Source organism: Hyla sarda, chromosome 1, assembly GCF_029499605.1.
Source record: "Hyla sarda isolate aHylSar1 chromosome 1, aHylSar1.hap1, whole genome shotgun sequence".
NCBI classification, from domain to species: domain Eukaryota; kingdom Metazoa; phylum Chordata; class Amphibia; order Anura; family Hylidae; genus Hyla; species Hyla sarda.
The window spans coordinates 378,193,707-378,220,440 of NC_079189.1; the positions used below are offsets into that span (position 1 = coordinate 378,193,707).

The following is a 26,734-nucleotide window of genomic DNA, read 5'->3' on the forward strand; positions in this document are numbered from 1 at the left end:
AGTTTTATGATGTGAGTGGAATATGTGAGGGAACATTGGATGTTTCAATCTAAAAGCATCTTTGTCAAGGAGGTGTGTTTCCTGAGCACTTACTACATCAGCTCCTGGTGAGATCGCCTCTCTCCAAAAATATGCACGTTTGTGGGGGCTATTTAGACCGTTCACATTAACACTGACCAATTTAATTACCATAAAGCAGTAAAAAAAGCATAACAGCAGTTGCCAATGAAAAATAGGGGGGCAACCAAAGGCGCCTCCCAGACAGCACGCCCAGGTCAACAATCCGTGGACAGATCGTGCAGAACAAGTAGTACGCCACCTCAGCAAACATATAAACACACAAACCAATAAACTAATAAACCAAGAAAGGATATAGCAGGTGAAGGCCGAAGCCTATCTTCCTGAGTGGGGGTAATGTCCATGCCGAAGCCGGACCAAAGTTCAGAGCCAAACAGCCCATCATGAAAATGACCTTTTTTGTTTCCAAGTCAACGAACAGTAGCCCAGTCATCATGCACCTTGCGCAACGATGGGAGAGATAAATCCGTGTCCAAGTCTGTAGACAGGTTCCATTTACGGAGCAGCGCCACTCCCTCTTCTGGAGTGCGAACAACATGGGTCATCTCTTCATGTCTGATTAGAAGGCGGACCGGATACCCCCAACAGTATTGAATCTTAGCAGAGCGTAGTGCTGTAGTCACTGGCTGTAAAGCTCATCTTAGTTGCAAGGTAGCTGCAGAGAGGTCAGAATAGATAGCAACATGGTGATATGGGGCTGGCAGCCCGTCATTAAGGCGCGCAAAGTTCATAATTTTTTCTTTTATGAAGAAAAAGTGTACCCTCGCCAAAATGTCCCGGGGAACTGAGTCATCAAGGTTTTTGGGCCGGGGTACACGGTGGGCCCAGTCAATTTCCAGTTCCTGAGGGGAGCATGAGGATAAGATGGCTTGAATGAGGGAGCGTACATAGGAGGGGATGTCAGCAGCTGCCACAGATTCGGGTACCCCCTTAGCTTAATGTTATTGCGCCTACTGCGATCCTCTAAATCGGTGACTTCATTATGGGATTCTGCAAATTCTCCGAATTTTGCTTCAATATGATGAACTCTAGTGCCCATCCACTGCAGCTTGTAGTGGGTTAATCATATTTCCTATGTCCCTCCTGAAGGACTTTTGCAAAGTAAGCAGCATATGTTTCATTTGTGTGTCTGTCACTGCTTGATCAGTCACTGCAATTCTCTGTAACTCATTCTCCTCTACTGTGGGAGATGCAGGTGCTCCCCTGTTAGTTTGGGGCAGGAGCGTATGCTGTGGGGAGCTGTGAGTCTGCTGCGACACTGAAGGGCTGCAGGGCGGCATTCCCGCCACCCATGGAGCAGGAGAGAGGCTGGAGACAGGGGCAGCGAGCGGTACCTGTGTGCTGTGCCTTAGTTAGGCGCCCGGGGACGGAGGAGCGGAGGTCGGCAGCTCTGCAGAGTATATAAGGTGAGCAGCGTGCAGCTCCGGATCCAAAGCGTCTGTAGGCGATAGCTGAGGTGCGCGGCTGCCATTCGCGCAGTGAGTCCGGGGCCTGTGTATCATCGGCGCCATCTTGGGAGGGAGGCCGCCGCTGGGAGAAATTCGCCAAAGATGTGTGCTTGGTCACCTTCTTTTTTCGGGCAGGCATGATGTCCATCGATTCCCACGCCTGTGGGTATGATTTTTCTTTGGAACAATGCTGATTCAGTCGCTTTTTAGGGCATTAACTCACGGCGCTCAGCTAGTGCGTGACCATTCAGTCCGGCAGCCAGGCCACGCCCCCATAATCCTCCTATTCAATTAGCAGTGAATCACAGGCAATAATGGTCACCACAACCACATATAGCGTCAGAGAACACCTACTGCTTTATCTTTATCAACGACCAAATGGAAATGGAACGGTTTGCAGAAGGTATGTAAGTAGAGTGGAATAGAGGTAGGGGAAAAATTAGAAAAGAGATAGAAAAGTATACAAGAAAGGGGACCAAGAAATAAAGGAATGATAAAAGGTGAAAAAGGACAAAATAAAGTGTGAGCAAGGGGTTAATGAACTCATATGAGGTCTGCCGTCCATGGTCTCCACTACTCCATGACAACATCATCTTCGCTGTCTGACCAGTCAGTAAATGAAAAATGAGTAACATGAGAAACTTAAACAGTTACTCTATGTCACACTACATGAAATCTGACAGTAGCTGTGCTTATGCCCCAAATACACTGCACAACACGCCAGACACTGGAGGAAATACCTGGGTTTTCCTGAAATTTTCCCTGGCTGTGCGGATGTTTCCTGTGCTCTCTGGATGTCCTGGGCACAGGTTTCCCCCTGCACACGGCAGTGTGATGCGGGATGTTATAGATATCACATGCAGGGATGTTATACATGTAACAGCCTAGCAGTACTGAAGGAACTAATGTAAAGGGGTACACTTTGATGCCAATGAGTTTTTTCATTTTCTACTTACCCTTGCAGGTGAGTTTTCTTGTTATCTCTGGTCTTGTGCTTGTTCTTTGTTTGTCTTTCTTTTCCTTTTTTTGCGCAAGTGTGTCCTTTGTTTTAGAAACTACATGCCTTGTAGCCTGTCTCCTCTTTCAGTGCCCTGCCCAACTTGTTTTGCGTTGCCGCCCAGCACTGTTTGTGGCTGGCTTTCCCCCCTTTAGCACTCCCCTTCCCCGCCGTGCACATTAGTACACTAATCCCACCCCCACCCTCACTTTCAGCTTCTCACCCCACAGTCCCCACAGGGAATGAATGGTCAGCGGGGGGATCTGATCATATGTGACCTGCGGGCGCGGCTCTGCTTCTATCCCCCCCCCCCCCCCCCCCGCCCAAAAGCAATGTCCCCAGGTTGACTGTGAGCCATTCTATTCATGTCAGGGAATTAATGAATTGTCATCCGCAGCGCGCTGTCCCCACATCGGGGAATTAGTCATATGTGAAACCTGGGCGCTGCTCTGCTTCCTGAACCCCCCAAGCAATGTCCCTGCAAGGGTTAACTGTGATCTGCAGCAGTGCTGTACATTCTCCCCACAGGCGCAGGGCTTCTGATCAGCTTCTGTTCTCTGATCAGAAGCCCTGCGCTCGCGCTAACAAATCATTAATTCCCCGACGTGGGGAGAATGTACAGCACTGCTGCGGCTCACAGTTAAAGGACATCTGTACTAATGAATTTGACATATTCCTGTGCCCGGGCTGCAAAAATAAACAAAATAAACTTTGACTTCCCTTCCTGCGTTCCCCCGTTGCTACGGCAACAGCTTCATGGTCCTCTGCTGCGATCCTCATGCTGTCACAGAGCTGTCAGCATATCACCGGCTGCAGCGATGTCCGCCTCGGCCGTTGATAGGCTGAGTGCACTGTCATGTAAGGAGCCGGCTGGCAATTCATTAATTCCCTGATGTGGGGACTGTGGGGTGAGAAGCGCGCCCGTGGGGGGGGGGGGGGGAAATCATGATAGCGCTGCAGCTGACATGTTACTAATACATGTTAATAATGGGGACCGGGCGCCCGCGGGGGGAATCATGATAGCCGATTCCCCCCGCCCCCGGGCACACGGTCCCAATGGCGGGGAAGAGGTTACATGTCCGCCATTGGGACCGTGTGCCCGGGGGCGGGGGGAATCGGCTATCATGATTCCCCCCGCCCCCGGGCACACGGTCCCAATGGCGGGGAAGAGGTTACATGTCAGCCACAGCGCTGATACAGGGTATTCAGTACATTGTGAGCCGGGCACAGGGCAGGCTGACAGAGGGAGGAGACATCCATCCTCCTGCAACAATTCAATGAATATTCATTACAGGGGTGTGGAAAAGGGGCAAAAACATTGAAAGAGAAAAAAAAAAAAACAGCAACGCCTGCAGCACTGATGTCTTGTCCACAACAGTGAACAAACATGGCCGCAGGTGTGGACAACAATCAAAAGCAAACAGAAAAACTACTGAACTTCCATCACAGAAAAGAGGTTAGTAAAAAACAGATATGCTGTGGACAGATGTATAACATTTGTATTACAAAAGTGCTAAACACACTACAAGCACGCTAGATAACCATAAAACTGTGGTACCGGAGTATCTCTTTAACCCCTTAATGACCCAGGGTGTATGGGTACGCCCTGGCTCCCTGGTAGTTAAGGTACCTGTACGCCCTTGGGAATTCCGGTCGCCGCCGCACGCCGGGCTGGGACCGGGGCGACTGCTGATATCGATCAGCAGGCACCCAGCGCAAATGAATTCACGATTTGCGGCAATTCCGGGTCATACGGGTCTCCGGTGAACCGGAAAAAGGAGATTTTTGTTTACTTACCGTAAAATCTCTTTCTCGGAGGATCCATTGGGGGACACAGACTGTGGGTGTATGCTGCTGTCTCTAGGAGGTGTGACACTAACGTAATAAAAATAGTCGGCTCCTCCCAGCAGGATATACCCGCCTTCAGGCCCTGAGCTAATCAGTTTAAGTTCCAGAGCAATAGGAGGAGACCAACAGGTCAAAGAAAAAACCCCAAACTGTCCAAGAACCAGAAGAAAAAAAACATAACTGAACACACCCTCGGACAGAGAACCAAAGGAAACCCCCAAAAGGGCGGGAGCTGTGTCCCCCAATGGATCCTCCGAGAAAGAGATTTTACGGTAAGTAAACAAAAATCTCCTTTTCTCTATCGGCTCCATTAGGGGACACAGACCGTGGGACGTACCAAAGCCGTCCCTTGGGTGGGCAGATAAACAGTCAGGCAGATGGCCAAACCACTGCCGCCTGCAATACTTTACGACCCTGACTAGCATCAGCCGATGCGAAGGTATGAACTCGGTAGAACCTCGAGAAAGTGTGCAAAGACGACCAAGTAGCCGCCTTGCAAATCTGCGAGGCCGAGGCTCTATTCTGGAGAGCCCAGGATGCCCCAACAGAACGGGAAGAATGAGCCACAACCCTGAAAGGAGGAATCTTCCCCTTACAGCGATAGGCTTCCAAAATGGCGGACCAAATCCACCGAGAAATGGTGGCCTTGGAAGCAGGTTGTCCCTTACGACGACCTTCCGTAAGGACGAAAAAGGAATCACATTGACGAAACGAAGAAGTGATGGAGAGATGAGACCGAACAGCCCGAACTACATCCAGCTTGTGTAGTAAGCGCTCCTTAAGATGAGAAGGAGCAGGACAAAAAGACGGGAGGACAATGTCCTCATTGAGATGAAAGGCCGAAACCACCTTAGGCAAAAAGGAAGAATCTGGCCGGAGAACAACCTTGTCCTGGTGGATCACCAGAAACGGAGAAAGGCAGGAGATAGCTGCCAATTCAGACACCCTCCGGATGGAGGTGATAGCAACAAGAAACGCCACTTTCCAAGAAAGGAGGCAGAGAGACACCTCTCTAAGGGGCTCAAAGGGTTCACCCTGGAGGGCACTGAGAACCAAATTCAAGTCCCAAGGGGGAGAGGGTGACCGATAAGGAGGAACAGCATGCGCCACTCCTTGAAGGAAGGTCCGGACATGAGAATAGAAGCCAAGGGCCGCTGGAAAAGAATAGCAAGGGCCGAAACCTGACCTTTAAGGGAAGTGAGAGACAACCCCAGTTGCAAACCCGACTGCAAAAAGGAGAGAAGACGGGGAATCGAGAAGGTTACAGGGGATAAATCCTGAGCTTCACACCAACGAAAATAAGACGCCAAGTACGGTGGTAAATTCTTGCGGAGGAGGGCTTACGAGCCCTGAGCATGGTGTGAATGACTTGGGAAGAGAACCCGCGGCCCTTAAAACCGCGGTCTCAACCGCCACGCTGTCAAATGCAGCGACTGTAAATTGGGGTGGCAAAGAGGACCCCGAGAGAGCAGGTCCGGACGGAGCGGAAGGCGCAGTGGAGCGTCGTGCAGGAGCCTGACTACGTCGGCGTACCACGACCTTCGGGGCAAATCTGGAGCTACCAGAATGGCGGGGACGCCCTATGTTTTGAGCTTCCTCAGAACCCTGGGAAGGAGCGGAAGGGGAGGGAACAGATAGGGTAGGGCAAACCCCGCCCAAGCAATCACTAGGGCGCTCACGGCTAGAGCCTGAGGGTCCCGGGACTTGCTTTCCGCCCAGATGAGAATCTTGGTCACCTCGGCCATGGCTGCCGAGCTGCGAGTGCCGCCTTGTCGATTTATGTACGCCACGGCCGTGGCGTTGTCCGACTGGACGCGGACTGGACAGGACTGAAGCCGGGACTCCCAATGAAGAAGGCAAAGAGGAATCACCCGTAATTCCAATATGTTTATTGGAAGAAGGGTCTCGGGGAGACCAGAGTCCCTGAACCGTCCAATCCCTGAACACACCGCCCCAGCCCGACAGGCTGGCATCCGTTGTAACTACCTGCCAGTGAAGGGGAAGAAATGACCGCCCTTGGAGAAGAAGGGGGGAGCAGAGCCACCAGAGCAGAGACTGACGGACCCTGCGAGGGAGAACAATCTGACGATCGAGGGACAGAGGAGACCTGTCCCATCGAGAGAGAATTGCCAGTTGAAGGGGGCAGTAATGAAACTGGGCAAAGGGTAAGGCCTCCATAGTTGCCACCATCCGACCCAGGACTTTCATACAAGTGCGGATGGGGACTGAGACCTGGGTCCGAAGGGAGCAGGACCCCGACAGAAGTGCCAGACGTTTGTCCGGCGGGAGGCAAATTCGGGCAGAGGCCGTGTCGAAGCGAAGTCCCAAGAAGGTTAGAGACTGGGTAGGACAGAGGACTGACTTGTCCCGGTTGACCATCCACCCGAAGCGATCCAGAGTGTTGAGAGTGACGTCCACATCCTCCAGAGTCTGGGCTCTGGTTGGAGCCTTGATGAGAAGGTCGTCCAGGTAGGGTATCACCGAGACTCCCCTCGACCGTAACAGGCCCATCACTGGCGGAAGGATCTTGGTAAAGACCCGAGGAGCCGAGGCCAGACCGAAGGGGAGGGCTACGAATTGAAAATGCCCCTCCGGAACCGCAAAGCGGAGGTACCGAGGATGGCCTGGAAATATTGACACATGGAGGTAGGCATCCTTGATGTCCACCGATGAAAGAAACTTCCCTTGTTCCAGGGACGCCACCACCGAACGGAGAGATTCCGAAGATGATGACGGCTGAGACGCTTGAGGTCTAGGATTGGTCGCACAGAACCGTCCTTCTTGGGAACCACAAAAAGATTGAAATAGAAACCCCAGAACCGTTCCCCTGGAGGAACGGGAACGATAACCCCCTGGAGAAGCAGAGACTGGAGAGCCTCTCGAAATTGCTTCGCTAGAGAAGGCGACCGGGGGGCCCGGGATCGAAAAGAGCGATCCCCCGGAAGGGAGGCGAATTCGATTCGGTAACCGTTGGACACCACGTCCCTGACCCAAGAGTCCTGAATGTGTGAAGTCCAGATGTCTCGACAAAGTAAGAGACGACCTCCCATCCGAGAAAAAAACACGGGTGGGGGCCTCACTTCATGCAGAAGTGGGTTTGCGGTTGCTTGATTTGGGCGCAAAACAGCCGGACCGGTTGGAGTCCGACTTCCAAGACGGGCGCGCCCGGAACGAGGGAGCCTTCTTGTCCCGTGAAGGCGCCTGCCCGGACCCTTTGCTGGAGCCAAAGGTCCGAAAGGAAGAGGACTTCCTTTGGGAAGTAGAGCGAGCCTTATTTTGAGGCAACAAGGAACTCTTACCTCCCGTCGCCTCAGAGATAATCTGATCAAGGCGCTTGCCAAAAGGACGGCCACCAGTAAAATGAAGCACAGTGAGAGACCTTTTGGAAGCGGCATCTGCATTCCAAGCTTTAAGCCACATAGAGCGGCGGAGAGCAGCTAGGTGACCCACAGCAAAGGCAGTACAACGGGCTGACTGCATGGAAGCTGCGCACAGGAAGCCCCCAGATTTAGAGCATTGGAGAGCCAGGGCAGATAGATCCTCTGGGGGGGATCCCGCTAAGATATCCTGATGGAGCTTTTGGCACCACTCCGACAGGGCCTTGGACACCCGTGTCAAGGCGAAGATGGGAAGAAGAGAAGAGCCAGCTGCTTCAGAAGCAAACTTCGCTAAGGATTCTACCTTCTTGTCCGTGGAATCTTTGAAGGCAGCAGCATCTGCCAGTGGCAGTGTAGTCGCCTTAGAGATCCGGGAGATTGGTGGATCCACAGAGGGAGGGGAAACCACCTTAGTGACAAAGTCCTTGTCAAATGGATAACGTTCTTGAATCGTCTTGATTCCCGGGAACCTCTTGTCTGGATGTTTCCATGCAGATTCCAGAATGTCGTCAAAGTCAGCGTGAGAGCTGAACCTTTGAGGTGCTGGCTTAGCACGATGAAAGGATACTCCTGGAGTGACATTTGAAGATCCTGGGTCCTCTGAGGGAAAGGTGTCTCTTATGGCTGTCACCAATGAGTTCACCGTTTCAACTGAATCCGAGCGGCCCTCTGAGTCAGATGCCGGCTCGGAAGCCTCGTCCACCAGTTCACCAGGAGAATGTGAACGAGTAGTGGCAGTCCTGGAGGGGAGCGACCCTGACCGGGTACGCCCCCCGTGGCGTGGCAGAGCGGCGACTCCGAGAACGTCCTCCAGAGGAGTGACGTTTGTGCCCAGATGACAGGGGGGGCGGGACCCACGAGGGGAATGCCCACGTCTATCTGAAGACTCAATGGAAGAGTCAGACGAGGCACCCCTAGTACGCTTGTGAGAGTGTGAAGTATGTGGAGACGATGAGCGGGCCCTCTCAGAGGCCCTGCACAAGGAAGACCCCCACAAGGCGGACACCACTTCCCGGGAGGCCTCAGCCACCGAACGGGAGACTTGGGTGAAGTCAGCCATATACTGGGTCAGGGAAGAAACCCAGGCTGGTGGAGTGGCTGAATCCACCGGAATCGAAAGGGCATCAGGGGGTATCGGGGGGTCTGGGAGAGCAGTGGAGCAGGCAGGGCAAGTGGGCTCAGCAGAGCCAGGCATCTTGGTATTACAGTGCTTACAGACAAAATAAGTCACTGACATTCCAGGTTTCTTTTTAGAGGGAGGAACAGCTCTGGGTACGGACATAATGAGAAAAAAGACAGGAACTTTCTCACCCAAATCTGTGTCCCCAGGCAGCTGCAGTGAGGAGAACTCGGCTCCGTGCAGCTAGAGTGCCAGCCAATAGGGAGAGAGGGGCGTGCCTGAAGCAGAGGCACTAACTAATTAGCCCCTCCTAACTGAAATTCGCGCCCACGGCGCTGATTGGAGGCTACCTCGCGCCTCTGAAGAGCTCAGACCGCCCTGTGGGCGGAGCTATAGACTGCCAAGAAGAAGCTGTAATGGCGCCTGCTCCTCGTCCCGAGCGCACATATCAACCGCATATGCGCTCGGGGAAATAGAGACTGCCGGAGAAAGTGAAAGTAAGCCAGCGCTGAGAGCGTCCGGCCCGTACCAGCGCCGCGGCTGTCAGCAGCATATAAAGGCGCTGCCGGAGAAGTGAGAGTAAGCCGGCGATGAATAGTAAATGAATAGTAAATGCCAAATAGTAACCTCAAATAAATATAGGTGTGAAGTTGATGGTTACAGTGCTCTAGTTACTAGAGTCCGCAAGGACCCTATGGAAGCAATATGGATCCTGAGCTTTCAATATGGTCCTGTGATGACCATTGTTCAGGCACATATAGCACCAACAATTGTTGCTCACAATAGTACCCCCACAACACCCAACGCGTTTCTGTCACACTGTTATTTGTGACTTTTTCAGGGGGGAAACCGCTGGGGGGTGAGCTGTAAAGAGTAATAAAAATTGATAAAGAGGCATCTTGTTTACAATATCTTTATGTAAGTAGAGCTATGTATCTGCGTTAGTTATACCCCCAGTTAACGCATGCAAAGTAATAAGAGAAACTGTGTAAGCGTCACAGGGGACCGATCCTGGTCACACCTAGCCTAATGCACCTAATTTGTCAGGTGCCTGGTGCCAATATCCGGACGGTCGCCAACCCGTAAAGAAAAAGAATATAGGCACAGTATAATGGGTCTGGTAGCCACACCTGTAATAGGACAAATTTTAACCCATATTCTCATAGTTAGTATGGTTGAAAAAAGACATACGTCCATCAAGTCCAACCAGGGGATTGAAGGGAAGGATGTAAGGGGATAAGGGAAAGGGATGTAGTTTTATAATTCTGCATAAGCATTAATGTTATTTTGTTCCAGGAATGTATCTAACCCTGCTTTAAAGCTGTTAATTGTTCCTGCTGTGACCAGTTCCTGAGGTAGACCGTTCCATAAATTCCCAGTCCTCACGGTAAAGAAGGCGTGCCGCCCCTTTAGACTAAACCTTTTCTTCTCCAGACGGAGGGAGTGCCCCCTCGTCCTTTGGGGGGGTTTAACCTGGAACAGTTTTTCTCCATATTTTTTGTATGGGCCATTTATATACTTATATACGTTTATCATATCCCCCCTTAAACGTCTCTTCTCAAGACTAAACAATTGTAACTCCTTTAATCGCTCCTCATAGCTAAGATGTTCCATGCCCCATATTAGTTTAGTCGCGCGTCTCTGCACCCTTTCCAACTCCGCAGTGTCCCTTTTATGAACAGGCGACCAAAACTGAACAGCATATTCCAGGTGAGGCCATACCAATGCTTTATAAAGGGGGAGTATTATGTCCCTGCCCCTCGAGTCCATGCCTCTTTTTATACATGACAATATCCTGCCGGCTTTGGAAGCAGCAGCCTGACATTGCATGCTATTTTGTAGTCTGTGATCTACAAGTACACCCAGATCCTTCTCTACCAGTGACTCTGACAGTTTAATCCCCCCTAAGACATACGATGCATGCAGGTTATTAGTACCCAGATGCATAACTTTACATTTATCCACATTGAACCTCATTTGCCAAGTGGATGCCCAGACACTTAGTCTATCCAAGTCATCTTGTAACCTATACACATCCTCTATAGACTGTACCGTGCTACAAAGCTTGGTGTCATCTGCAAAGATAGAAACAGAGCTGTTAATACCATCCTCTATATCATTGATAAATAAATTAAACAGCAGCGGGCCCAGTACTGAACCTTGGGGTACACCACTAATAACCGGGGACCAATCAGAGTACGAATCATTTACCACCACTCTCTGGGTACGATCCATGAGCCAGTGTTCAATCCAGTTACAAACTAAAGTTTCCAAGCCCAAGGACCTTAACTTACCTGTCAGATGTCTGTGAGGGACAGTATCAAACGCTTTGGCAAAATCCAGAAACACTATATCCACAGCCATTCCTCTGTCAAGGCTTCTACTCACCTCTTCATAAAAGCAAATTAAGATTGGTTTGACAACTTCTATCCTTAGTAAACCCATGCTGGCTATCACTTATAATACTATTATCCCCTATGTATTCCTGTATGTAATCCCTTATAAGTCCTTCAAACAATTTACCCACAATGCACGTTAGACTTACCGGTCTATAATTGCCTGGCGAAGACCTAGAGCCCTTCTTGAAGATTGGTACCACATTAGCCTTGCGCCAGTCCCTTGGCACAATACCAGACACCAGAGAATCTCTAAATATCATGAACAAGGGTACAGATATTACTGAACTTACCTCTCTAGGTAACTTACCTCTCTAGGTCTCTATATTCAAAATAAAATACCTGTGCAGTAAAGGAAAAGCAAAAATATGGACAGGTGCCCTTGTTGGCACGTCTCTGAAAGGCGGAATATGCCCGCCGCTGTTGCTTCCACACCTGTATAGAAAATGTATATATCAATGTTGTAGCTGTACCTAGGAAGTGATAGAATAAAGTATACGTCCGGGGACCAGGGGCCCAGGTTAACAAAACACCGGGCCCTCCGATCAATCCTTTACTCACAGTTTCGTTGGAGGTATAATGATCCTCTCTACCCTGCTGCAATGGCAGACAGGGGGGCGTATTAACTCCGGCTGCTATATAGTCAGTAGCCGGGTGGCATCTGACATCACGCACGTGCGCTCGCCATATCTGAGCGGCGCAGGACAGTGGCGTCACGGCTGTGGAAGCCGCTCCCCAGGCACTGTTGTGAGGGAGCATCCCCGCTGCCATGGTAACCCGGTGTGAGGTGTTTTTTTGCGCCCCCGTAGATCCATGCGTCCGCTCCTCCCCCAGCTCTCCGAACATTTCCGAAGCTAGAGCTGGGGAGGGCAGAGCAAGGGGAGGGAGGAGGTTCACGCCCCCTCCCTCATCTCCCCTCCCTGAGCTCGGCTGGACGCAGATCTCTACGGCACGCCCCCTCCCTGAGGACGTAAATCTCCACGGCCGGTCGCCTCCCTCATCTCCCCTCCCTGAGGACGTAAATCTCCATGGCAGATCCCTTCCCTACGTCCTCAGGGAGGGGAGATGAGGGAGGGGACCTGCCGTGGCGATCTATATCCTCAGGGAGGGGGCATGCCGTAGAGATCTGCGTCCAGCCGAGCTCAGGGAGGGGAGATGAGGGAGGGGGCGTGAACCTCCTCCCTCCCCTTGCTCTGCCCTCCCCCAGTTCTAGCTTCGGAAATGTTCGGAGAGCTGGGGGAGGAGCGGACGCATGGATCTACGGGGGCGCAAAAAAACCACCTCACACCGGCAGCCGGGGAAAAACCACTATACCGCGAATGCGCCGACTGTTAGCGCTGCGTACATTACGGAATGAAGGTATTTGCATGGCTGTATTGACAGAGGTGATCAACAGATTTTATGCTCCAAACCTGACAGTTTTAGGATAACAGGAGGCTCACATACTTGAGAAATGGTGATAAATTCTAAAAATTAGGGCTATATGTATCGCTGCAAATCAAGATATAATATTAGATAACAATGAGTAAATATATAATATGGTATCCTAGGAGTATGCCGTGGATTTCCAAGATGATGACCCGCGGCATATAGGTGGTACACCCAATCCTAGTATTAGCAGAGATACTGAAAAAAGATAATGAAAAATTGAAAAAACGAATAATTGAAGAAAAGAAGGTTGGGGGGGGGAGGTCTGCGCTCTTGTACGGAAAATTAGTACTAGCCCTAACCTGCCTCAACAAACCAGGGTTGGGGAGGGAAGGGGGGGGGGGGGGAGATATCAGAGAGGGGGGGGGCATACCCTAATTGCCCCTAGAAAAAAACATTCATCTATGCCCTAATCCTAGGTGGGGTGGCCGCTCTAAAAAGTGCGGTCCCACACTGGAACCTAGCCTGCCATACCCTATAGATCCCTAGTATAAAGGCGGGCTCCTACCTCCTGAAGAGATCCCACGATCCTCCCTAACTACCTCATTGCCCGTCCAATTGTCCCTAAGCGCACCTCCCCCATTTCCTCTCCCCTGTTGATAATAGCCTGTCCTGTCTCTAATCCAGGAAACAGGCAAAGTTAAGCTGTTTGTTTAATCCCCTCGGTGCTAGGCTATCCAGATTGTAAATCCAGCGGCACTCCCTCTGTAGTAGTGACCTGTCCAGGTCACCCCCCCTCGGAGAGAGTTGTACTTTTTCTAACCCACAGAAGAACAAACCGCTAGTACTCCCCTGATGGATGGTGTTTATATGCCTGATGAGGGGTTTGTCCCTGTTATGCCTGATGTCTCCCAGATGTTCTAGGACCCGTTTCTTGAGATCCCTGATGATCTTACCCACATAAATGGAGGGGCAGCTACACCTGGCCAGGTAAATGACTGCTCTAGTATTGCAGTTAATAAAGTCCTGGATGATATATATTTTTCCGGTGTGTTCATTAGTGACACTTTTAGTGGTTGGCATGTGTTTACATGCTTTACACGTACCACATTTGTAGCTACCCTTTGGTTTTCTATGGTCCAGCCAGGTGCCTCCGCCCTCCCTGCAAGGAGCCAAGTGACTATGTGTAAGTATGTCCCCAATATTCCTCCCTCTTCTGTAAGTAATCTGAGGGTATGGGCCCACAGCCTCCTTGAGGTCCTCGTCCATAAGGAGTGGAGACGAAGAAGGAAAATTTGACCCTTACAGAGGCGCTGCTAGTTCCAGAGTAATGTAGATGCCAACCAGAGGTATTGGTAAAAAACACTGGAGTGGTTTATTAGAGCATAAGAGGACAATGAAGTACACAGATGACGCGTTTCGGGGGAGCCACCCCCTTCCTCAGATCAGTGTGCAGGATAAAAGTACAGATAGAGTTTAAATACACTAACAAATGGCGCCAAAAAACAAAAGGAGGCGGGGCCAAACAATGACATCACATCAGGTACATAGAAACAATATATAAGATAATAAAAGTATAATAAACATAAATATACAGACATGTTCATACAGAGTACATTGTATATGTGAGCCAAGGACTACTACAAAATGTGGAAAGTGTAGTTAATATATTAGAGATAAAGCCGCGATGTTACTGTTGACATCCGGTCTCCAGATGTCAACATCCTGCCGCTGCACAGCGAAGGATACTAACAACATAGGAGCCGGCATGAAGGATGCGTTGCCAAGGGGAGGAGGCTTGTGGTAGTGGCTAACCAATAGGAGCCAGAGGGGCGGAGATAGGTACCGAGTATGACAGCACTGACGTGCCGAGCGCTGGATGCACACAGGGTAAGTGTGTGATCGTGCGCCGGCACTGTCAGTGTAAGTGTGGATATGAATATGAAGAGATGGATGCCGGCTCGGGAGGTGTCACAGTATATAGTAAGCGGTGTGCACCGTGATGAGGTACAATGTTGCATTCCTGCAACGGTCTTAGGGCCTCTTGTTCGACCCTTGTTCATTTTCGGGTGGAATATGGTGGGGACGGATCCACAAAAGCTAAGTCACGTAATTCCAAGTCCAGGAAAATCTCCACTGCCGAGACATCACTTACCGGAGGCATTTTGTAGCTTTTGTTTTTGCAGTCCGTGAAGGGCCCGCTGCCTGCATCTCTTGTACTACTGTCTAACAATGCTGCCAGATCCCTAACTGCCGGTAGGTCGGCTGTGGAGATCCCCAAACCCTGACACTCCTGACGTTCATAGATTACATGCCCCCTGAGATGCCACTGCTCCCCAGAATAAAAGTGCAGCCCCTGTATAAGCCAGCCCCATAACCTGAAAGGTGGGCCAAAAACAGGGGGGCTCCAGAGGTTGCAAGTCCGTACCTAAGGAGAAAAGGGAGGAAAGTACTTACCTCGGTCAGAAGATCTTACCTAATGGAGTCTTCAGTGAAGTCTTCAGTCAGCTTTAGTTACCTGCATCACGCCTGGCTGCTATGCGCGAGCAAGGCGAGCAGGGAAATAGGGGGACCCGGACCCATGAGGTACCAACCCAGGCGCTGACCGTTGGCAAGGGGGGGTGAACAGCGCATATACACAATGTCTGTGCCCCCTTACTCGCAATAGGGAAAAAGGGAACCGGAGTCCTTGAGTCCCCACCAGAAAACAGAAAAGAAAAGGGAATAAAAAAACTAACACGTCCCTATACTAGGAAAACAAAAAATCAGAAGACCTGGTCTGGAGAATTCCAGACCATGTCCACCTTCTTCAGACACTAAGCTTAAACTGATTAGCTCAGAGCCTGAAGGTGGGTGTATCCTGATGGGAGGAGCCGACTTTTTTTATTACCATAGTGTCACACCTCCTAGAGACAGCAGCATACACCCACGGTCTGTGTCCCCCAATGGAGCCGATAGAGAAATTGGGTTACACATTTTAGGAAGATTTCTCTCCTTTTACCCCTTGTAAAAATTCAAAAACTGGGTCTACAAGAACATGCCAGTGTAAAAAAAAATGAAGATTTTGAATTTTCTCCTTCAATTTGCTGCTATTCCTGTGAAACACCTAAAAGGTTAACAAACCTTTTGAATACTTTGAGGGGTGCAGTTTTTATAATGGGGTCATTTATGGAGTATTTCTAATAAGAAGGCCCTTCAAATCCACTTCAAAACTGAACTTGTCCCTGAAAAATTTCGATTTTGAAAAATTGCTGCTATACTTTGAAGCCCTCTGATGTCTTCCAAAAGTAAAAACATGTCTACTTTATGATGCCAACATAAAGTAGACATATTGTATATGTGAATCAATATATAATTTATTTGGAATATTCATTTTCCTTATAAGCAGAGAGCTTCAACGTTTAAAAAAACATTGCAAAATTTTCAATTTTTTCATCAAATTTTGGAATTTTTCACCAAGAAATGATGCAAGTATTGACAAAATGTTACCACCAACATAAAGTAGAATATGTCATGAAAAAAAGGATCTCGGAATCAGAATGAAAGGTAAAAGCATCCCAGAGTTATGAATGCTTAGGCTGGGTTCACATCACGCTTTTGCCATACTGTTTTCAATCCGTTTTTCTAAAGAAAACCGTATGGCAAAAAAACGGATGGAACAGTATGGAAAAAAGTAAACCGTATGCGTTTTTAAACAGTATACTTTTTTTTAATAGTGCATACAGTTCCGTCAGTTTTTATAGAAAAAAAAAACCATACGTTTTTGAAAATTTTGTCCATTTTTAATGGGAGGGGTCTTGGGTGGGGACTTTAGGAATCAAATGCGCATGTGCAAAGTAAAAACGTATAAGTTTTTCCTGTATGGAACCGTATACATGTGCTTTTCCCATTGACATCCATGTTAAAAAAAACGCATGCGGTTGCAGTACGGTTTTTAAACCGGAGTCAAAACCGTGGTTGACCACGATTTTGTCTCCGGTTTAAAAACCGTACTGCAACCGCATAAGTTTTTTTAACATGGACGTCAATGGGAAACGCACATGTATACGGTTCCATACAGGAAAAATTTATACGTTTTTACTTTGCACATGCGCACTTGAATCCTAAAGTCCCCACCCAAGACCCCTCCCATTAAAAATGGACAAAATTTTCAAAAACGTATGGGTTTTTTTTCTATAAAAACTGACGGAACTGTATGCACTTTTAAAAACAGTATACTGTTTAAAAACGCATACGGTTTACTTTTTCCATACTGTTCCATCCGTTTTTTTGTCATACGGTTTTCTTTAGAAAAACTGATTGAAAACAGTATGGCAAAAACGTGATGTGAACCCAGCCTTAAAGTGACAGTGGTCCGATGTGGAAAAAATGGCCGGGTCCTACACTGAAAATTGGCTGGGTCCTTAAGGGGTTAAGTTTAAATTCTGTGCTTACTTCAGCCTCATTTTTGCTCGAGTATCATGGAGAAGAAAGTGCACGGATTCAAGAGGAGTTGGTTTTGCCATGCTGTGTGTGACAGCTGGATCACTTTCTTCACTGTGTTGAGAGGAGCTGCAAAACAGCATCCCCACACTTGGGAAGAAAGTTTTTCTGTCCATTGTCCTGAAGGATATACAAGCCAGTGAGTCTGACAGGGAGGTGGGCAGCAATTCTTCAGCAGTGCTGCCTGTCAGTAGTAGAAAGAGTGAATCTCAGATTAAAAGACAGAAGCTGCACACTGTTGCTCCCTCAGCGAGTGCTTGCACAGCAGAAGAGATGAAGGAGCATTACGAGTTTCTTTTCCCCACTCTCACAGGTGCCGCCTATACCCTTAGTGCTGCATTTAAGTGTGGTTAGGGGCCTAGTCGCAACCTTTGTGACCCCTATAGTGACATCACTGACTGGAAGCCAAGCCCAGTACATCAATTAATCAGGTAGGGAGGGGTGGGGGAGAGAGTAGTGCACGTTGCGGCTCAGCAATGCCTCCTTGATGACACTTCAGGTTTAAACACAATAAAGAATTGACAGATTCCCTTTAACACCTTCCCACACCAAGCAGGAACAACCTAACAAAATTTCTGAAAGTGCGCAGAGGCCACACAGCTGTGTAAAGGAGCCATACAGCCTCTGTGCTCTGCTCTACAAGCTCTGTACCCTTGTGTACGAGTCTAAAGTTAAATTAATCAGTAGGATATTGTTTCCCACATTATTCGACTCGGATGTTCCAGTCTCTAAGACAGTAGTCCCCTAAATATAAAGCAATATACAAATGTTAAGGAAGCACTCACTAGCTGAAGCTGGTCTGGAATACTTGAAGTACTCCTCTGACGTCTAATGGTGGCAATTTCTTCACTTTTTTGCCTCAGCATCTTCTGTTGTTGCTCATTCTTCAGTTGGAGCTCCTGACAGCAGAAAAAAAAAACCTCATATCTATATAATATACACATGAAAGACAGTAATGTACTTTTATCTATGATTTATTGCTTTTTCTGTTTAAAGTGGACTTCTCAGCAGGAAAACAGTGGTGTAAATAAACACATGGCTAGATAGGGCTATTCACCAGGATTACAGGCATACTTTTTAACTGTATAATACTTTCAGTGCCAAAATATAAGCCTATGTGTTTATTATCTAAATGAGACTCAAAAGCCCAGGGGGCATTCCCCAGCATGGGAAGTCCAGTCCATGTCCTCTATCTAATGTCTGTGGGCGATGATAAAGAGGATATTGGTTGGACTTGGATCTGGGCTCTTGCCATGCTAAGAGATGCGCCCTCGGCATATGAACCTCATATGAATAGTATAAAAAGGCTTAAAGAAGAAGTCTCATTCCCGACAGTATAGAAAAACGTATCCCCTATCTGTAGGATAGGGGATAAGTTTTAGATTGCGGGGGGTCAGAATGCTGGGGGCCCCCGCGATTGTATGGAGCCCTGGCTCTCCCACAGAGTGGCACGTCATGACCCCTGCTCAAAGCGAGGGCCGCCACACCCCCTTCATATAGCTCTATGGGAGAGCTGAAGATTGCCGAATGGCTCTCCTATAGAGATATATGGAGGGGGCGTCAATTGCCACTTTGTGGGAGAACCGGGGCTCCATACAGAGGATAGCGGGGGGCCACAGCGCTCGGACCCCCCACTCGCGGATAGGGGATAAGTTTTTCTGTACTGACGGCATGAGACTTATCCTTTAAAAAGGGCTACTCCGCCCCTAGATATCTTATCCCCTATCCAAAGGATAGGTAATAAGATGCCTGATGGCGGGGATCCTGTCGCTGTGACGTCACGCCCCACCCCTCAATACAAGTCTATGGGAGGGGGCGTGGCGGCCACCACGCCCCCTCCCATAGACTTGCATTGAGGGGGTGGGGCTTCACAAGGGGGTGGGGCTGTGAATTCACGATACTCCAGCCCCTGTATCACCCGTCATCAGGCACGGAGCAAAGGTTGCTTCGTGCAGCAGATGACATGGAGTACTGCTGGAGGGATTGCGGGAGTTCCCAGCGGTGGGACCCCACGTCAGACACCTTATCCCCTATCCTTTTGATACGGGATAAGATATCTAGGGGCGGAGTTCCCCTTTAAGGACTATGGAGATATAAAAACGGTATGCCCAGAATCATGATGGCTAGCCCTATCTAGTCATGATCTTGTTTATGCTCATGTTTCTCAGCTGATTGATAACCCCTTTAAAGTGTACCTAAGTTAACCTATGTGCCCCTGATGCCAAGTTATATATGGTTTCAATTTGGTTGTATTACCTGTATTGAGTGAATTGTGTGTTTTATTTTGTAGGTTCATGCCTGGAGGTTCTGCTTTTTTGTGCAATGCAGCCCATCTCTACTTTCTGCTGTGCCTGCATGGAATGTATTTCAGTAGACTTTGCTGAGATCATGTGACACCCAAGGCAGGAAATGCGGGATGCAGAAATGGGCCGCACATGTCATCAAGAGGCTGGTTTGTCAGGGAAGACCAGAAGAAGCCAAGCTCCTCTGGGTAAGCTGTTATCTCGAGCTGCACAGGAAGACAAGAAAGGCTCAAGACGACAGTCTTTCATAGTGCACAAGAAAGCCTCTGGGGAAATAAAAAAGTGCCCAACACAGGAAATACAATCAAATTGCCATCAGTGGAACATAGGTTAAAAGTTAAAAAATTCTGGATAACCCCTTTAAGGTGTGTCAGATCAGAAATATATCTAAAAATGGCAGCTATGTTAAAAGTAGAGATTATAAATTTTTTTCCTACAACTTATAACAATTGGGTCAACCTGAACTTCAAAACTGGTGCATGTGTGCACAGATTTGAGGTACACCTGATGCAAAGCACACATATTATATATATTTTATATATGAAAGCTCTAAAGCCACAACACTTCCTTGATATGTTCCCTGTAAACCATCCTGCCTGATATGCATGGCACCTGTGGCCTCTGTGGTCTTCTCTGGCTGCTTGATGTTCTTTGCCATCCTTCTCTCCCCTTGCCTACAGCTCCCAGCAGTCATTGCAGCTCCGCTCTGCCAGCCCCCACCCTTCTGTTCTTAGCAGCAGAGAGAGATTCAGTGTCTGACTGGCTGAGGATGCACACATCTTCCAGTTCTCAACAGTAAAGAGAGCATGACTCATCTGTGCAGGGTAGAAGCCACATGGCCTGAGTCTCTCATGAGGGTGGGGGCTGCTTTCAGAGATGGATTTGAACAGAGACAAAGTGGATGGCTGCATGATGTCATTCCCCCACTTTATGCACGCAAGGCCCCTTTCACACTGCCGTTGCTCCCCGTCAAGAACGGCCGTTAAAGTCTCTCTCTTTTTTTTTTGTGTTTGTGGCCGTTCTGGTGAAAGGGAGCAACGGGCAACAGCAGGTCCCGAGGGCTCCCATTTACTATTATGGGGGTCGTCGGGTGCCGTTTTATTTTGACAGAAATAGCGGGAGAAAAAGATGGTGCAAGCAGTATTTTTTCTCCCGCTATTCTCCCCGGTTCCCCCGACCGCCATCACACTGCCGTGTCATAACGGCAGTGTGAAAACGCCTAAGTTACAACCAAAGAGATGAAACTGCTCTATATAGCTAATGGTGATATTTATGCAATTAAATAGGTTAATGAGAGGGAAAGGATGGGCTAGGAGTTTAGTTCCCCGGAGTACCCCTTTAAATATAGAAAATGAAGGATAATTTACTAAGTCTTCTAACCATAAAGGTCACCTGTGAGTTGTAGAATACACTTCATGAAAAATATACTGAACTCAAGTTTATTTAACAAAACTGACATTTTATTATAATCACCAATGAGGTCAATGATAGAAAGATACAGAAAGTTCATGTTTTCACTTACTTTTATTTGTTTCTGGTCCTTTTGCACAGCTAATTCCAGTTTCTTCTTTCTATCACTTTCCTCTTTTAGCTTTTTCTGAAGCTGCGCCTGTTGTTGTCGCATATTTTCTATATTTTGTTCAACATCAGATGCACACTTCTCATTCTGAGCAGATAAGTTTGCAAACTTTTTTGTATCCTGCTGCTTTCTTTGTATCACCTGGTTACAAATAAACCAAATACAAGGGGAGAATTAACTAAGCAAAACATGCCAGAATTCTGTGTCAAAACACAGAAACACAGTACGTACTTAATTGTTTAGGATTTGTTGACATCTGCATGGCAGATTCTGTCAGAAATGCCAGAAAAGATAATGCAACATGCACAGCTTTTTTGTTCGGTAAATATATATAATTTAGGGATCGACCGATATTGATTTTATAGAGCCGATACCGATAACCTGTGAACTTTCAGGCTGATAGCCGATAACTTATACCTATATTGGGCCCTGTCCACTGAGGACAAGCGGGGCCCTGTCCACTGAGGACAAGCGGGGCCCTGTCCACTGAGGACAAGCGGGGCCCTGTCCACTGAGGACAAGCGGGGCCCTGTCCACTGAGGACAAGCGGGGCCCTGTCCACTGAGGACAAGCGGGGCCCTGTCCACTGAGGACAAGCGGGGCCCTGTCCACTGAGGACAAGCGGGGCCCTGTCCACTGAGGACAAGCGGGGCCCTGTCCACTGAGGACAAGCGGGGCTCTGTCCACTGAGGACAAGCGGGGCTCTGTCCACTGAGGACAAGCGGGGCACTGTCCACTGAGGACAAGCGGGGCCCTGTCCACTGAGGACAAGCGGGGCCCTGTCCACTGAGGACAAGCGGGGCCCTGTCCACTGAGGACAAGCGGGGCCCTGTCCACTGAGAACAAGCGGGGCCCTGTCCACTGAGGACAAGCGGGGCCCTGTCCACTGAGGACAAGCGGGGCCCTGTCCACTGAGGACAAGCGGGGCCCTGTCCACTGAGGACAAGCGGGGCCCTGTCCACTGAGGACAAGCGGGGCCCTGTCCACTGAGGACAAGCGGGGCCCTGTCCACTGAGGACAAGCGGGGCCCTGTCCACTGAGGACAAGCGGGGCCCCGTACGAGAGAGAGAGCAGGGCGGCGGGTGCACTGATCGGTGGCACAGTGAACTCCGATGTGGCGCTGCTGCGCTTAGACGTGAGGTCACGTCACCCCCACGTTGATGTGACCTCACATCTAAGTGCAGCAGTGCCAAGCCAGAGTTCAAAGCGCCTCTCCAAGGCAGCCACTGCGGTTCTCTTACAGGGCTGCCGTGGCTGTGTGGGAGATGCAAAAATGCAGCCAGCAGCACCGTCCTCAGGGCCCGGGTGTCGCGGGACAGGCGCATCATCAGCAAGGTACGATGCAGATAACTAACAAAATCGTGAATATCGGCCAATCCCTAATTATATATATACACACACACACAAAGTTCCAGTGCACACTGGTGTAACAATTGCATGGAAAATATGCTATCTAAACAACATATACAAGGATAAAAGTACAACTCCGCATACTAAGGCTTTTCACACAGGTTCCAGGACACAGAGGGACACCACTCCAAACCGGTGTACCGGGACCAAACCCAAACAATTTCCATGCAATTGTTACACCACTGTGCACTAAAACTCTATGTAAAATATATTTAGCAAGGCATTTTTTCAGAACACCAGTTTGTCACCAGTTTTTTTTCTTCCCCACTTGAGTGGAATACCTCCTTCTTGTTTTATGTAATTCTTTGTGAGAGATAACTAATAACATTTTGTCATTTTCTTAAAAATATATTGTGCATTGGAAGTTCAGCAACTGCATATACATAGGGCATTTATATTGTATTCTTTGTAGGTTTCTTAACCCTAAATTAGGTATATACCAGGGATAAATTTATATTGCCTGTATTTTTTGTCTGCTGTATTTGTCATCGGGGATGAATGCAGAATCAACAGTGGCATCAATAAGTTATTCTCATACCCAGAACTAACAGAACAGATGAATGAGTCTTTGAAACCAAGGACTCGAGCAAGTTATACTATAATTTCTAACTCCCAGAAATGGAGAGAGGAGTTTAAAAGGTAACACTAAGAATCCCCTGGACTTGTCGACAGCATAAGAGATTCTAACAACAAAATGTTAGTCTGGAATAGCCTCTTACATTTTAAAAACATTGTCAGACATATTCAAAAAACTCTTCACATCAAAATTTTCCATCAGATATTCAAAGTGTTTTCCATGAGAATGAGCCAAGGTTTTTAATAGTCACGCCAGTTTAGCAAAAGTGGGCGAGGTTATGTAAAGTTCATTCACACCAGATCTTTGCTAGTGTAGAATTCACAAAAAAAGGTTGCTGTTTTTTTTTTGGGGGGGGGGGGGGAAAGTGCTATTTAATAAATTATGGAAAAATAAATATTAATTATTGGCAAATTTGAATAAAATTTTTTCACTGCACCTGCACTCGCATTTAACCCCTGGACATGTTTTATCCACACAGTTATCGCTTGTCTGGGCACTAGTAATTATGGAATATAATACGAGATGCTTCGGGGAATGCATTTTATAGATTCTGCAAATTATGTTTTCTACTATGTAAACATTTTATATTATTTTTAGAAACAACATTTCTATGATGTATGCAATCACACCTGCATCTTGGATTTTGCAGCCTCCATTTTCCTACGGAAATCCTTCTGTAATTTGGCTTTTTGTGCCTGGTCCCGCAGCTCTTTGCTTTCCAGCTCTTGTAACTGTTTCTGGGCTTCAGCTAGTTCAGTTTTTGCCTGTTCTGCTTCCTGTTCCAATGCTGCGATCTTTTGAAAATACTGCTTGTTCACAGACTGAGCGTCATTGCCTACGATGCAAAGTCTTAGCGTTGATTGGTATTTCTGATAACAAACAACAGTAACTATATCCCACTTTTTTTTTTTTTATCATAGGTTTAAAAAAAAAAAAAAAAAAAACATAGAAACATAGAATGTGTTGGCAGATCAGAACCATTTGGCCCATCTAGTCTGCCCAATCATCTGAATCCTAACAATACACCCTGGCCCTATCTTATATGAAGGATAGCCTTATGCTTATCCCATGCATGTTTAACCCCTTAAGGACCGGGGGGTTTTCCGTTTTTGCATTTTCATTTTTTGCTCCTTGCCTTTAAAAAATAATATCTCTTTCAATTTTGCACCTAAAAATCCATATGATTGCTTATTTTTTGCGCCACCAATTCTACTTTGTAATGAAGTCAGTCATTTTGCCCAAAAATCTACGGTGAAACGGGAAAAAAAATCATTGTGAGACAAAATTGAAAAAAAAAACCTGCTGTTTTGTAACTTTTGTGGGCTTCCGTTTCTACGTAGTACATTTTTCGGTAAAAATGACACCTTATCTTTATTCTGTAGGTCCATCCGATTAAAATGATACCATACTTATATAGGTTTGATTTTGTCGTACTTCTGGAAAAAATCATAACTTCATGCAGGAAAATTAATACGTTTAACCCCTTAAGGACGCAGGACGTAAATGTACGTCCTGGTGAGGTGGTACTTAACGCACCAGGACGTACATTTACGTCCTAAGCATAACCGCGGGCATCGGAGCGATGCCCGTGTCATGCGCGGCTGATCCCGGCTGCTGATCGCAGCCAGGGACCCGCCGGCAATGGCCGACGCCCGCGATCTCGCGGGCGTCCGCCATTAACCCCTCAGGTGCCGGGATCAATACAGATCCCGGCATCTGCGGCAGTTCGCGATTTAAATGAACGATCGGATCGCCCGCAGCGCTGCTGCGGGGATCCGATCATTCATAACGCCGCACGGAGGTCCCCTCTCCTTCCTCCGTGCGGCTCCCGGCGTCTCCTGCTCTGGTCTGTGATCTAGCAGACCAGAGCAGAAGATGACCGATAATACTGATCTGTTCTATGTCCTATACATAGAACAGATCAGTATTAGCAATCATGGTATTGCTATGAATAGTCCCCTATGGGGACTATTCAAGTGTAAAAAAAAATGTAAAAAAATGTAAAAGTAAAAGTAAAAAAAAAGTGAAAAATCCCCTCCCCCAATAAAAAAGTAAAACGTCCGTTTTTTCCTATTTTACCCTCAAAAAGCGTAAAAAAAAATTTTTATAGACATATTTGGTATCGCCGCGTGCGTAAATGTCCAAACTATTAAAATAAAATGTTAATGATCCCGTACGGTGAACGGCGTGAACGAAAAAAAATTAAAAAAGTCCAAAATTCCAACTTTTTTAATACATTTTATAAAAAAAAAAAATTATAAAAAATGTATTAAAAGTTTTTTATATACAAATGTGGTATAAAAAAAAGTACAGATCATGGCGCAAAAAATGAGCCCCCATACCGCCGCTTATACGGAAAAATAAAAAAGTTATAGGTCATCAAAATAAAGGGATTATAAACGTACTAATTTGGTTAAAAAGTTTGTGATTTTTTTTAAGCGCAACAATAATATAAAAGTATATAATAATGGGTATCATTTTAATCGTATTGACCCTCAGAATAAAGAACACATGTCATTTTTACCAGAAATTGTACGGCGTGAAAACAAAACCTTCCAAAATTAGCAAAATTGCGTTTTTCGTTTTAATTTCCCCACAAAAATAGTGTTTTTTGGTTACGCCATACATTTTATGATATAATGAGTGATGTAATTACAAAGGACAACTGGTCGTGCAAAAAACAAGCCCTCATACTAGTCTGTGGATGAAAATATAAAAGAGTTATGATTTTTAGAAGGCGAGGAGGAAAAAATGAAAACGTAAAAATTAAATTGTCTGAGTCCTTAAGGCCAAAATGGGCTGAGTCCTTAAGGGGTTAAAATTGTCATCTTCTGACCCCTATAACTTTTTTATTGTTCCGCGTATGGGGCGGTATGAGGGCTAATTTTTTGCGCCGTGATCTGAAGTTTTTAGCGTTACCATTTTTGCATTGATAGGACTTATTGATGCATTATTTATTCATTTTTTCATGATATAAAAAGTGACCAAAAATGCACTATTTTGGACTTTGGAATTTTTTGGCGCGTACGCCATTGACCGTTTTCATTATTTTTTTTTTATGGGAAAAGGGGGGTGATTCAAACTTTTAATAGGGGAGGGGTTAAATGATCTTTATTCACTTTTTTTTTGCAGTGTTATAGCTTCCATAGGGACCTATAACACTGCACACACTGATCTTTTACATTGATCACTGGTTTCTCATAGGAAATCAGTGATCGATGATTCTGCCGCTTGACTGCTCATGCCTGGATCTCAGGCACTGAGCAGTCATTCGGCGATCGGACAGTGAGGAGGCAGGTAGGGACCCTCCGGCTGTCCTGTAAGCTGTTCGGGATGCCGCGGCTATCCCCAACAGCCCACTGAGCTAACCGGCACTTTTTACTTTCACTTTTAGCTGCGTGGCTCAGCTTTGAAAGGGTTTGAAAGGGTTAACAGCGCGCGGGACCCCGCGTTATATCACGGGAGCGGGACCAAGGACGTACTCATACGTCCTTGGTCCTTAAGGGGTTAAAGAGTACCTATCACCATTTAAACTTTCTCTAGTCCCCCTCCCCATCTATCCCTGACTCTGGAAAAGTCTACCCCTGCATTTATTTTGCTTTAAAACCCCCTAAAAAAGAAATTTTTCTATGCTCCTCAGTAGCTCAGTTGTAAGCACAGAGCAGGAGAAGGTTGTCATACTTCCATGAAGAGAGTAGAGATAAGCAGTGCATACATAATTAGCCATGTGGAAAGTGGACAGAGGGGAGAG

General features: G+C 47.4%; 1 protein-coding gene across 4 annotated transcripts in view; it reads right to left on the reverse strand.

The window, feature by feature from the left end:
• Positions 1-26,734, reverse strand: part of KIF27 (kinesin family member 27) — a 76,517-nt gene that overhangs the window by 20,152 nt on the left and 29,631 nt on the right. For all 4 annotated transcript variants that reach the window (XM_056524049.1, XM_056524022.1, XM_056524039.1 and 1 more), the window contains 3 exons: positions 23,613-23,818; positions 20,940-21,137; positions 17,900-18,013 (listed from right to left, as the gene is read on the reverse strand). In XM_056524049.1, the coding sequence (XP_056380024.1) occupies positions 17,900-18,013; positions 20,940-21,137; positions 23,613-23,818 (518 nt within the window). The remainder of the gene's footprint in view (positions 1-17,899; positions 18,014-20,939; positions 21,138-23,612; positions 23,819-26,734) is intronic.